Genomic DNA, 14,282 nt, shown 5'->3' on the forward strand with positions numbered 1-14,282 from the left:
CCGGCACAGATATATGGCCACCACAGCCGGGATGCAATCCCACGATCTTGACAGCTAACAATCGTAGCCACTAACCCCGTGCAGCAGATAGAAAAATTAAGCCAATGCAAAATTTGAGTACAGAATTTGGTGAAGAGATTTAGTTTAAGGGGGTTTTAACGTCTCAAAGCGACTCAGGCTATGAGAGCCACCGTAGTGAAGGGCTCCGGAAATTTCGACCACCTGGGATGCTTTAACGTGCACCGACATTGCACAGTACACGGGCCTCTAGAATTTCGCCTCCATCGAAATCCGACCGCCACGGCCGGGATCGAACCTGCATCTTTCGGGCCAGCAGCCGAGCGCCATAGCCACTCAGCCACCGCGACGGCCCTATTTGGTGAAGAGAACAGCTATCCGTTATCCACTAGTGAGTAATTATTAAAGCAGCTTCTGTCTACAAAAATCATGACATCATCTGCAACCAAGTAAAATGGGACAGTCATGCAGCTTATCCTTTCTCTCGGGAGCGATGCATGCATACAAAAGACTGCAGGACTGCATGGTCAATGAACAAGTTTATTTTGGTGAACTTGTATGCATCGCGTAAACAATAAAAATAGTCACAAACTACTAAAATCAAGGCATCAATGACAGCAAATTACATGCTCCATAGCCGCAGAGGCATTCATATGTACAGTGGTGCCAAATACCAGCAAAACTTTACACAACGTTGTCATGAGTACTGGCTCTCGGGCATATTCAAGGAATATCTTTTGTTCTCCTTATTCTGCTCACTTGCAGTGTGCTCTTAGAAAAGTACTGCATTAAGAAAAGTATTTAGTCAAAGCAGCTTTTGTCTACAAAGCCTCGACATTGGCTGCAATTTTAAGTACAACAGGACACTGCATGCTTGGCACTATGCAATGGCCCGTGCTGTAGCCAACATTTTTTTTCTTTCATTCTTTCCCCCCACCATTTATGCAGTGCTGCAGCACCACTTAATGTTGCAGTCCAGAGGAACGACAAGAAAGTGTCTTCTTTCGGCGATGTTTGAGTGAAAGTTACGAGAACATGAAGTTGAAATAAAGTTAAGCAGATTAGAGAGTACTTACGGTATTGCAGCTATAGTGCAATTGTCAGTAGTACTTAAAATGCCACAGTATAAAACTTGCAGAGTAAGATGGGTTAGTAAGCATGGTCATGCGGTAATGACACGAGCATTAAGAAGAAGAATGGCAGAAGAAAAGTGTAAATGAGGCTTTCTTTGCGAAAAATAAAAAAAAAAATTAAAATGTTCGTCTATATGTTGCGTTGCACAAGCTGCTTCTTGCTTGTTTGTCTGCCGGGTTTCTTTTGCTTCCAGGCTCGAGCCTTGTTTTCCTTGTTCTCCTGAAAAAAATCAGTAGTTGCAGCACATAAAACTACGTCTAAAAATCGAAGAACCTTGCTATAGTAAACTTGGGTACAGTAAAAGCACGCAGTCTGGAACATCTCAGCGCCACAGACAAGTAGTGGCACAATTGCAAGGCCATCAGTCAGAGGCAAATTTATTAAAACTATAGATGATAAAACAATTCTTGAGGTAGCTTAGCCATGATGCTTGTGATCCGCGAGGAGAAAACTTTTAAATGGCCTTAGGGTCATAAACAAAACATCCAACGCACACAGGAAACAAAAAAAAAAAACATTATCAACGTGGAAAAAGATCGAGCAGTCAGTTGCAGTGCGTCTGAAATTTCAGGTACTCTTACACATTGGATCTATGCGCCATGTAGCGGTGCCACGAAGAAGTCCGAAAAACACAGGTCCAAATTTTCGGTTGGCGACTGTTATATTGTCGTTTTGTTGGGATTTAATGGCACATAGGCAGCTAAAGCCATCATAGGCCAAACACAAGGTATAAGAAAAGTTTCCTTCAGAGTTTTATAAAAATCTGAAACGTGATCGGTGGTGTACAGGGCCTAAAACGTTATACTACACAGTGATGACAAAGGAAAGACATTTTAAATGAGACTATTATGCGTGGCAATATCCTGCATATTTAAAATGAGATCTATTAGCCCTGTTTCAAGTTCTTATTGCGTATAGATAGCAAATTGAGGCTGAGCTCACCATTCCTTAAATTTTATTTTTTGAGCTTAACCTCATTTGATACCGCACAATAATGAAAGAAAAGCCAACCACACTACCTTAATATAAAGCACATTACATTTATGCAGGTCTGTTAATGAGAACATAAAACGAGGAAAGTTGCCCAAGTCCTTAGACTTACCGACATATTAGGAATAGAAGCCAGAGACTCTGTCGATGAAGATGAACACTGGGCGTTTGGCTGTGGTATAGTCAGGTCAACCTGATTAAAGCAGGGAGGTGATCAGATATGGCGAAAATAAAAATGGTGGCAGCATAAGAAGGCATGCGGCCAACAAATACTACTCGTTGCTTTAAACGGACACTGAGAAAAATTTAAGTTGGCCTGCAATAATAAGGTCACTCATTATAATTATAAAGATACTTTCACTGAAAACAATGGCTTTACACAACAGAAGATTAAAAAAATATATACTGCCCTTGGCCACTTTTGCAAGTACACTGTGGAGATGCAAGTGCCGTTTTAGTTTTCTGTTGCAGATCTCCGAGGGTAGGCCACACTGCCATTACTTTCCTGCCACTGATCACGGAGTCATTAATGTCACTAGTCTGAATCGAGTGGTGGGACTAAAAAGCAGTAAACGAGTCTTTTGCAGCCAAATAAACATCAATGTAACAATCAAGAGCCAAATAACCAACTTGTATGAAGAATAAAAATTTTTACAAAAGAAAACAAAAAGCAGCTCCCAAAATAAAAGGCCTTTGAGAAAGGAAGGTGCACAGAATTTTTGAGCGCATAAATTTGCACTACTGCAGCATATTAAAATCTAGAGATCCCACCCACACATAATTTTTGCAACATTCTATAACTTGCACGGTATGGGCAAAAATTGGTATTGCAAATACACTGCAGAAGCATGGACCCTGAGCAACAGTAAAGTGAAAAAAATTGGCAATTGTTTAGCTTCGGTTAAACCTGGAGTGACGCGATAGCTACAGCTGGCCGAGTGGAACTTCGTCATGTGACCAACCACATGACGAACCACGTGATCAGACAAGGCGCCACGCTGCCAGCAGCTGCTCCGCACCACATGACCAACCACGTGACAGCGCCGCCACGCTGAAGCTGAATGCTCGAAATGCTACCGTAATGTGGCTATCGCTACAAAAAACAAAAAGCATGCAGTGCACTCACATCATCAAAAGCAGGAAGTGGAAGGGCAGTTGCCGCAGCAACGTTCGTTGCAGCCCGAATACGGTTCAAAATGCGTTCATGCGGCGATGTCTGGGGCAGGTCCTGTGGGAACCTGTACTCCCGTCGCTGCGGCGTGCAACCTACAGAAAGCATGCAGAAATTCAAGAAATATGAGATCCGAAAAAGTACAGGAGGTTTCCCTTAAGATGAACTTGAAGGGACCAAAAAATTTGTTCGTCTTATCAGAAGTGCTGCACATATAACGTCAAATACACCAGTTGTTGCAGTTCACTACCTTGGAAACAAGGTTTCATACGAAATAATAAAAAAAAAATGGTGGCCAATTTAGCGTGGTTAGGCCAAATGTGAATTAGGTGCGCTAAGCATTTGAGTTCGGTTCAAGGCTCGATTTTCAAGGTCAAGCAGGCTTCAGAAAAAAGATTGGCGAAATCAGACTTAAGCTATCATGCAATACCATTAATGGGTTTAATGCCCGCATTTGCAGAATTAGACATCCTCGAATTTAGTGTTGTAGACCAGTGGAAGCCCTCATACCGCACCTGGAGCAGTGGTACAGCGGTTAAGGATGCACCACTGCCCTGCAATAACAGGAGCTGCCACCAGTGCAACTTTCAAGACTGAGGTTGCTCTTCCCGAGTAACCTCAAGGTCACGGGAGAGGCCTTGGATGGACAAACATTGGCGAAATTTGAGATTGGGGGTTTTGGAGATGCAACCACAAAAGCTACTAGTAAGTTGTAAAAAATCAATTCCAATGAATGAAGACACCGCAAACCACGGCTGTGGGCACTGAATGCATCAGCTCACCGGTAGGGACGTACTCCTGCAGATCGTGGCTGAAGAAGTCGGAGACTGCAGATGAGCATGTTGCCATGCTGGTTGCAACGCTGGCACGCAGTGCCTCCAGACCGTCCTGCACAGTGCCAGTCTGCACAGTGCCATACTGGCATGACAGCGACATCTGGTTGCAGTCCTCGGCAACCTTTGTCTCAACGTTGTCGGCCAACGCCTTGACCTTCTCTGCCTGGCACCGAGTGTCCCTAGAGCCCTCGGAGACTGCTTGCGATGTGCTCTCAATGCAGGCTGTCATCCGATTCTCTGCTTCTCTCTTTTGCTCTACAAGGGCCTAGAACAAATGTTGGAAATCGGGAATGTTGTTTTGGGATATTTCAGTTCCAAGCTGCTCGGCTAGGCTGCTTTTGTGGTGGAGCAGCTTACTGTAAGGCCAAGTTTCTTTGCCCCCATACAGATACTAGCAGAACTCACCTCAGAAAGGCAACCAGCCTCAGTGGTGACAATCTCCTCTACAGCCCTGTGGATGTTGGAAAGGCTCTGGGAAGACTCCTCTGCCTGCATTAAGAAAACCAGAATGATTGATTCATATTCAAGACAAGCCCAATGTATGTCTAAACTTGTCGATGGATTTTTAATGGCGCAAGGGCAACTTTGTCCAAAGACCGCCATGTCACAAGGTGTTTTCACCTGCTGAAAGTGGGATCAAAAACCCAGTATACAAGCATTTTGCCCCAACGAAGCTGAGCGCAAGGACAGGAGAATGCTTGTACCAAGTGGAAACCGGTGGGCAGCCAACGGCACTGGGAATCGAACCCCATACCTCCCACATACTAAGCGGATCCTTAAGCCACTAGTCCACTGCTGTGGTACTCAGGACGAATTAAACGAAGTCTGCATCAACATTTGCAATGTTCTAACGGCAAAGATGCTACTGTCACTGAAAACAAAGCTTTTATAAGCTACAGTCAGATAAAAGTCTAGAAAAAAGCGGCTTTTTCCCATCAAAGGTACCCCTTCCAGCCAATGGTGTCTGCAGATTCTCATGAACCGGTTTGAGTGAAAAAGCAGGGAGTGGCAGACAGAAGGAGGTACTCCTGTCCCTGCATTGGAAGTACCCTGCACCGTCAGGCCACTCCCAGCATTGTCACGCAACTCAGGCTAGCAGGATAATTAGAATCGGCTAACGCCATTTTCTGGCCATGGAAAGGGTTCCTTTGATGGGGAAAAGCCATTTTTTTCTTGCACTGCATCTGAATATAGACATGACAAAAAAGTGCACAAAAGTCTGTCTTGACGTCATACGATACCCTAATTCAAACAGCCACTTCTAGACAGCGATCACGAAGTGCTTCTAGGACTTGACGTTACGAGTTTGAATCGAATGTAACAAATTCTCTGTCTTTATAAATTTTCTCAGCAATAAATACATTTTTTTCTGCTCAAGAACATCAACATACGAGAAAGAGAGAAACAATTTTTAACTAAAAAGAAAAATTGTGGAGTGCCCCTTACAACAGCAGCAAAGATTCACTTCTCTCTTCCACAGTGGCTGTCCTCACACTGGGGGTGAGGGGACAATCTGACCTTCTTTGAGGTCTGCAAAGTTTTCACTCATCATTAAAGCTACCTCCTTTGCTTGGCTGGGCTAGAAAGGCCAAATGGAGCTGCATTTGAACATTCCAGTCAATGAGAACAATCAGGTGGAGCATATTCAGTGGCCTGCAAGAGTATTTTATACACACACACACGCACACACACACACACACACTTGGTTTATTTATTTCCGTATACTGTAATACCTGCTTGGGCCAAGGCAGGAGTGGGTACGATACGATACGCAAATTTAAAAAAAGAAGAGAACATGAATCACTTGGAAAATGCACATGACCGGTTCCAGAACGATATGGCGAATGTCCAGTGAAATCTCGTAGTGGCACAGATGCACATGGATGAACTTCAAAAATGACCTGGCACCACTTTTATTGCACAGTTCTGTTATGTGTACAGGCAGAAAAAGTCACAAACGGTTGTGCTCCCCAACTGTATATCACCAACCAGAGTACCACCTGCGTACAGACACAAACAAGCGAGCTCACTCACTTTTGCCAAGCAATCACTTGCTGCCTTGGAGCAGCTTTGCTGAATGGATGTTGCACTGGAAACAAGTCCCTTCGAGGACACCATCAGCTCATCTGTGGTACTGAAATACGAAAACAAGAACAAGCTCTAAACGTGGCTAAAAACTTCCTTGAAGGCCTAAAGCTGCCATGTTCAATGCCGTTTGCACGGTACTAAATGGATGAAGGCTCATTTGCAATGACAATAATGCCACATACTAGATTTTAAAAGTTTTTGACACAGCTCATTTGTCCACAAAACAAATCCTATTGCTGTCCCACTGCTTATGTAGAAAAGCTCATTTTTACTTAGATCATCCTCTGAAGAAACTATTACATATCTGATGAAAAAAGCACTGTTTTTTGTGATATTTCATTAGTTTGTTATATTCAGTTTAAAGGAACACTGAGGCGAAATTGAAGTTGGCTTGTAGTATCGTTGGAATACCAGTTCCTGATCACAAAAACGCCACTCTTACTGAAAACAAAGCTCTTGTAAGGAAGAAAATAGCAAGCACCAAAATACAGGTACCGCCGCCACAGGCTAATCTCGCAAGTACAGGTGTGATGACTGCATAGGACAAGAGATGCTACTTTGGAGTAATTTTCCTTACTCCATGGAAAGCCACCAATCTCTGAGGCTGACAAAGGAAGGTTGCGCAGTTCAATATTGAAGTAAGTCTTGTAATGAAACCGATAGTGCACTTTTATAATGCAAGCAAGGCAGACGAAAGACAAAATGAATGTTGGAAGCAAAGAAAACCGATGCTTGGCGGCGCCACAGGCGGCCAGGAGAGTTTCGATTTGTTATGGCGCTTCGCGTCTATGAGCTTTGCCTGCCCCATGGTTTTGTTTTTGACGCGCCTCGATTTACAAGCGCCGAACAGCACAGGAACTCGAAGTGCCACTTCAAGTGCTAGTTAACCTTTGAAGGAGCCTGTTAATGCTGGTGAGATGATTGCCACGGTCGAAAAAAAACTATGATGGCACGATGGTCGGTGATCGTACAAGGCAGTTAGCAGTATAAAGAGCACTTGTATCTTTGCACGCTCGCCTGGCAAAACGTTCCCAGCTGTGCCAGTCAACTTCGAACTACATAACGGAAATAGTTTATTAGGGACGGGAGACAAGATACAAGGCAGTTAAGAAAAAAAGATTTGGAACCTGCAGAGACTGTGACTCCGCTCTCCTCCAACTCGTTTGTTTGTGGCTCCATTCAATAGATTCGGGAGTTGGGCGGAGCTGTTCTCTTCGAGCTCTCTGCTAATTTAATCCATTCACAGTACACATCTGAAGGTACATGTAACCGGGCGAGAGAGCCAGTGGACCCCGTACCTCCGGAAACGCGCAAAACCCACTGAAGTGTCGTGCGTCGGTTTTACTTTCAAGCCGCCAATTTTAAACGTGAGCGCCCTTGAGCACCCATCAGTTTTTTGTGGCAACAAAATAATAATAAATAACCTGGCCCTTGCAAACATGAGAAACCTCCTCGCTGCTACCTGCTGCATCATGCGACAGCCCCGTTCAAGGAAACTCAATCCATTGGCCCCAAAGCATTGGCCAGCCTCCAACGGGTGCGACGCGCAGACCTTGCCCTCGCCCCTTGCGACTCCCTGCACTGGGGTTTAAGATATTTTTTAGCAACGGCTGCTCACTGAGGAAGGGGGAAATGACCCGCCGGCGCCTAACCTAACCGTGCTCCCTCAAAAGCATCGCATGCTCTGTGGGGTTGAGGTCGCTGAATTGCAGGCCGGAGTTTTTGCGAGAACTTTGTTGTCGGGTTCGGGAACGGGATCCATCGTAACGATGGCAAGACGCCGGTGCAAGCGTAAACGAAGCGATGGTAGTGACCCCTGATAGATGCCTTCAATGCGTGGCGGCGGTAGCTTTCATTTCGGCTGCTGCTAGACTGCACTGCCAGAAATCACAGAGTCTGCGTTTACGTCACGTTTCATGTCATTCTGTCCTGTGACATCATAACAGGAAGCCGTGACGTCATAAGAGTGTGCCAAGTTTGAATCGGAGGGCAGGAAAAACTTTCAACTTCAAATCCAAATTTTTTTGAAATAAATGCATTTTTAGCTCCCGGAGAAGTGGCTACAAAGCCAAGAAATAGCGAACTATCAGATTTTGCTAACAAAAAAAATTTATAGAGTTCTCACTGTCCCTTTAATGGTGCAAAAACAGCTAAGGCTATGATTTGCCTAACACAGGGCACATTTGAAGTGTTGAAAAAGTACTCCTCTCTGAAAATAGTTGATATTACAGTAGAACAGGGGTTTGCAATATCTATAGTACCAAGGAACCTCAGAAATTTTCAGAAGGTGCTGAGAAACCTTGGATACCTCGCCTTCTGTCCCTTCCTGGCTAACATGGATACAAAAAAAGAAAGCATACATACACACAACTCCTCAAAAAATGCCCATATTCAACCAATAATGACTGACTGTTCAGTAAAACAGCCAGCCATGAGCAATTACAGTATGATTAGTCCCAAAATAGTGAGGGTAAAAGGAAAGGTGGTGGTTGAGGAATGCATGAATTTAGGTGCTCAGGGAAACCAAAAAAGTGCTCCTAGGAATGCAAGAGTTCTATGGAATCCATTTTGAGAACCTGTCTAGTAGAACAATATTTACTGATAGCATATTGAATTAATAGTACAACTTTATGTAGAGGAGAAGAAGTTCTAAGTGCTTCCTAAGTAAGGGATAAAATCTGGACTTGCGCCACCGGCCCAGACAAAACTGCCATGAGCAGCCTCATCGCACTAAATATGGTTTGCTCTGCCTGCATGTCAGCGGTACATAAAAAGGAAGCCCTAGCACCTAAGTTGTGGTAAAAATTGCCAAGGCGAAAATAGCAGTTGCTACCATCCAGAAAATACTGAAGGCCCAGTTGAATATCCTGACCTCTGTGGTTAAACACACAGCCACTTGAGTAAAACTTAACTGAAAGGGTATTCCTTCGACAAACCAAGACTCCTGGAACTGGAAGGCTTGTTAAGATGTCATAATGTGCACATAAGTGTACACACACACAAAAAAAAGCTAACAGGACAGTTACACGCGCTTCAACGCAAATGGTCCAGCATTAGCAGAGCCGAAGCATCGAGACATTGCTTCGGGAACTCCAGCGAGGTTATCGGCTACTGGGGTAGAAGCCATGATAGTGAGGATTGTTCCTGAGCCACCGTCTCGACTCCTGCGCTAGCCTGCTCGTTCAGTCGCCTCGCTTTTCTCTCGACGGTTTGAGCTGCAGGGTCCGGGCGTCTAAGTGCATTCATTTGATTGCAGAGACTTGAACTGCCGGGTCTTCGCATCTAATTCACTTCCCTTCTGCCTCTGCGGCCCAAACCAAGGAGTGTTCTCGCTGATGTTACTTTGTTGCTGGCTCCATGACACGTAAGGCAGATTGTTTTCACGGGCCAGGCACTTCCTCCTTTGATCTCCAGCTCGCCACAGCGTTCCCCACAGCCTCGGACGACCAGTGGTTAAAACACTAGTGACATTTTGTGCTCTCTGACACAATGACACACTGATTGGTCTGCATGGAATCACATCATGCATGACAGCATCCTGTGCAGACCAATTAGTGCATTGTCAGGGCAGCCATGCCCGCTTTGATGGAGGTGGCGCCCCAACGCCAAACTTCCGAGCAAAAAGGTAAGAACAGCTATATGGTTTAAAAAAATCTGAGCATAAAGTTCACACATTTTACTTTTATCAGAGAAGTTTTTAGCTTGCCTTGCTTCATTCAGGCAAACAAAACAAATGCAAACCAAGATGAAATCACGAAATAACACATTGCAACAACTGATTTAGCTTCTCTGTAAGAGACTCTAGAAAGCTTCAAACAGGGTCTACACACATGTGCTACATACCTCTTGACAGCGGACACCTGAGCAGCACTGGCCTCCATGGTTTTGGCGCCAAGTTCACAAATCTGCAAAATGAGAAAAATAATTCACATTGGCGCTTGAGAGGCAGGTGTGCTAGGAGTGACAGCTGGCTCGACCCATTTTTCTGGGCCAAGCTTTTTGGAAGATGCCAAGGAAAACCGTGTAACTTAAGCTAACCAATCCAGCTTCAAGCAGCTGCAAACTCGAGAAAGTTAACAGTCCTCTGGTCTTAAAGGCGCCCTGAGGACAAATTGAAGTTTACTGGTATCAAGAGGGTACCACGTTTTAATCACAAAGACACCACTCAAATCACAGAGAGAGCCGAAAAAAAAGAAAAAGAAATACAGCTGTCACATTCAGTGGCCGCTTTCCAAAGCAAAATGCTTGCATTGACATCTTTTCTCGGGTGCGGATCCCAGAGGCTATACAACAACACCATTCACTTCAACAGGGTCGCAACCCATCCTTTTTGGCAAGGACGTCACGAGTTTGAATCAGCCAGGGGGAACAGCTTTAAATTCAAATCTATCCAAGACAAATGAGTCTTTGCAGTTGCTTATGGTGTGAAATGTTAATTCATGATTCCGGTTTATTCACGCTCATGTTTTGCTCCCGTTAACATCAAGTGCATGCAAAAAGAAGGCCCATGTTAATTTGAACTCCACATATGTCAAGCAATTTGAACTAACTGAAGAAGTTGAATTGATATCCGCATAGAAAAAAACAAAAAACAAATTCATTGTGCATTGCGCTAAAAGAAGCATATCCAGTTCCCAATGCAGCAGCTACAGGCACAATTTCCAGCTAGCTTTCCTGTTCTTCCACCACCAATTCCCAGTGCGTTATGCCTACGCATGATGTCATTCAACGCCACATGTACAGCATGCAACTATCCCAGCACGACGCTGCCAAATGGTCTTCATCCAATCCTCGACTAGGGCACCACTAATCCACCCAATCTCTTGTGCGTGCGCAACGACATTTTTAGAGAAAACCTCTATGGATGGAAGCGTTTTCCGCTTAAAAATCAGGTGGCGCGGCAGTTTTCGCCCATCGGCCATGCAACATAACATCACGGTAAGACGTCTCTTCTTAATCCAGCAATTCTTACTTTCACGTGTTTTGTGCCCATCTCATTGACTGTGTACGCCACAGGCATGTCGAAATGCACTGGGGTCTGATCAGCGTTACCGATTTGAGCCAGACTGTACTGCTTCTCCAGCTGCTTTTTGATAACAAAGCGCTGAAATGCCACCAGCTCCTCCTCGAAATAAAGTGTTAGGTTTTGGCATACAGAAGTCCGCCGTCACAGGCTGAACCCAAACGCTTCATGAAACACGTGAATCAGCCCATGCTGGCTTTAAATTGGGTCTGTGGGACGCCTCTAAAGTTAGCGACCTCCCTCGCCGTTGCCTGTGTTACCTCCATCGTCATAGGTATCGCACCTTCTATTTGCTTCCTGATAAAGTTGATGACATCCTTTTCCACCTTGTGGTGTCACCCACTCTTGGGTCCAGTGAAGGCCATTCGCTTTGTAGCGCAGTTTAACAGCTCATTCTGCTGCTTCTGCCACTGGTGTACGTTCATGTCATCCACGCCGAAGTCGCGCTGGGCTTGTAGGTTTGAAGTGCTTTGCGCCGCCAAAACTGCCTTCCACTTAAAAGCCGTGGTGTAATGGCATCGTTTCGTGGGCCCCATTGCACCGCAAACACGGGGGTTTCTCGAAGCCACGCGGCGACGAACACAAGCAAGTACGGAACGGCGAGACCTTTGTTCACAATGTTCGAACAAGCCAGCGCCAACAAGCAAAATGGAGCCTGCAAACCTGCAAGCTGTGGCCGCGAGATGGCGTTATGTGTCTAGCAGTTGCAGGCAAACCGCATCCACGAATCTAAGCTGACCCCCGAGTTTTGTAAACAATTAAAAAAAAAAAGTACCGGCCTAGATTCAAGCAAATACGGTATAACTGGTACATGTGAGTGTATTTTCAGTCATACCTTGGCCCCCGAGTCTCTCTGCAGAGCTTTTAACGACACGAAGTACTGCACGAAGTTATCGATATTCTGCATGAAAGTGGTCAGCTCCTGGAAGAAGAAAAAAAAAGGAAACAATGATGTGAATGAACCTATGTGAAATCTAATCTGTCACAACACATGCTGAACACACACAAAAAAATGACAACAAATGTTCTTAAAAACTGATATAAATGCTAAGAATTCAATCTGCTTCCTACAAGTTTCATGCTTGCAATACCTGCAATTTGGTGCACTCTGAGTGCACACCTCCCACAAGCAAGTACGGTGCTCTTGCAGCCATCCATGCCAGACACAAACGTAAAAAGTAAGTATCAATAAATTTGCGAGAGGACTAGTTAAGCTAGCATGTCCGTACCAACTGCAGCAAAGACTATCAGCAGGAGAAATGAAAAGATGGTTTAAAGACTGCAGCAGTACAGTTATTCCTTGCTGAACACACTATAATGCTGCACAAGGAAAGAAATCCTGGAATCTTTGGTATGAAATATTGCAGGTCACACTTGGCACAGTATCAGGAAGACACTTGTGAAACAATATCTGCCACTCGTTACAGAGCCTAGCATCTATAACTAAGGCCCTTAATTTTCTACAATTCCGCGAAAAATCGCGAATTTGAACATTTTTTGCAGAATTGTGTTAGCCAACACATTTTCAATTTTAGATGATATTTCAGTTTCTGAACATTGGTAGGAATGATAAAATCATTAGAATGTGATTAGTTTAATTGTTCGCTACCAGATTCCACCTTTAAAGTGAATCCAAAGTTCTGATGCCTTGACATGCTTGTCCTCGCACCCACTCAAGCCAGCTAACCTGTAAAGCGCTGCAGCACTAGCAGAAACGCACTCACCCGCTTACATAGAAGAGTCATGATAGTGGCTCCTTTTGAAATCGATATCACATGCATGAAAATAATGCGCGTCGTCCTGCTTGAGAAAGCATCTAGTGTTATATTTTACCAAACTATGGCGACTAGAGTGCAAACTTTTTCACTGTTCCTTGAGATAGACGACAAGGTTTCTTATGAACTGTGAGTAAAAGTAAACTTCTTGATGACCTTGGGTCATCGAGGCAAAGCACGAGACAAGCATTGGCAAGAGGGAGTTTCTATGGACGTCGATAGTTGGCAGCGCAGGCCACTTAGAAAGAAAAGAAGTAGAGGAAAAAGCCACTAGTAGGAAAGAAAGAAAAGGACGAATGGGCATAGAACTGTACAGCCAAAAGCACAAAGCAGGTAGGCAAGAACAAGTGGCATGGCTGCCGCTGCTGCGGGAATTAAAAGATCCACATGTTAATGCGCGAGAGGCTTCCTGCGGAATATTGCACATTCTTTGTTATAAATTCACAGAATATGAAATTTTCCACCGCAGATAATTACAGACCTTAACTATGACCTTGATGTGAGCAGCCACCGCACAGGGTACAAAGAACATGTCAACTGCAGTAAGCGGTAGCGAAGGCACAGCACTAGTCAGTGAGGCAGAGGTTTTCAGGCAACATGTTACCCGCTTTGCCTGAAAATTTTTCCACATTTCTACACTGCACATTACTTATGCAAAACAAGCTTAGGGCCCATCAATAGGCGAGAAAGATTCATTTTCAAGTCATAGCTTCTTTCACTGCAAGCTATGAAAGAAGATTTAAGGGGACAACAAGCCAGTCCTTATGAGATACACCTGAATCGATTGCTAGGAATAGTTTGTTTGGGGGAAATGTCTAAGAAGTCATGAGCTGAACTTGTTAGACCAAGGAAAATAGCATAAAATAATGCAGTGCGCACCAACCTTTTCGGCTTGCATGCTACTCTGCTCCAGAGTAGTCGACAGTGTGCGGTCCTCGCTGTAGCGGGCATTCAACTGTCGGTGCAGCTTCGCGTTTTCCTCCAGAATTGAGGCTACAAAAAGTTCCTGCCGGTGGTGGTGTGCAGAGATTTCCTCCGAGAAGAGGCGGCACTGAAACACCAAAGTTTATTTACACAATACAATAGATTCTCGCAAATCCGAACTGAATTTTATTTCAGCACCGTTATCTGGATTGAAACTTCAGCCCAGTTAACACCCAGTATATTAAAAAGGGACCCTTCAATTCAAACTCTACAAAATTAAAATAAATTTTCCGGCCGCAGCGCAAGAAAGCCAACTTCTGGGG

The 14,282-nt window shown here is 44.5% G+C and overlaps 1 protein-coding gene across 1 annotated transcript in view; it reads right to left on the minus strand.

Moving 5' to 3' along the window:
• Positions 1 to 538: 538 nt before the first annotated feature.
• The window catches only part of LOC144098670 (kinesin-like protein KIF11), a 29,802-nt gene continuing 16,058 nt past the window's right edge, over positions 539 to 14,282 (minus strand). Inside the window, exons 16-24 of the mRNA XM_077631480.1 lie at positions 13,919 to 14,086; positions 12,096 to 12,182; positions 10,081 to 10,142; positions 6,184 to 6,283; positions 4,555 to 4,638; positions 4,096 to 4,414; positions 3,269 to 3,408; positions 2,255 to 2,335; positions 539 to 1,371 (exon numbers count right to left, since the gene is read on the minus strand). Of these exons, the coding sequence (XP_077487606.1) occupies positions 1,282 to 1,371; positions 2,255 to 2,335; positions 3,269 to 3,408; positions 4,096 to 4,414; positions 4,555 to 4,638; positions 6,184 to 6,283; positions 10,081 to 10,142; positions 12,096 to 12,182; positions 13,919 to 14,086 (1,131 nt within the window). The 3' untranslated portion in view covers positions 539 to 1,281. The remainder of the gene's footprint in view (positions 1,372 to 2,254; positions 2,336 to 3,268; positions 3,409 to 4,095; positions 4,415 to 4,554; positions 4,639 to 6,183; positions 6,284 to 10,080; positions 10,143 to 12,095; positions 12,183 to 13,918; positions 14,087 to 14,282) is intronic.

This window comes from Amblyomma americanum, chromosome 7 (genome assembly GCF_052857255.1).
Source record: "Amblyomma americanum isolate KBUSLIRL-KWMA chromosome 7, ASM5285725v1, whole genome shotgun sequence".
Lineage (NCBI taxonomy): Eukaryota > Metazoa > Arthropoda > Arachnida > Ixodida > Ixodidae > Amblyomma > Amblyomma americanum.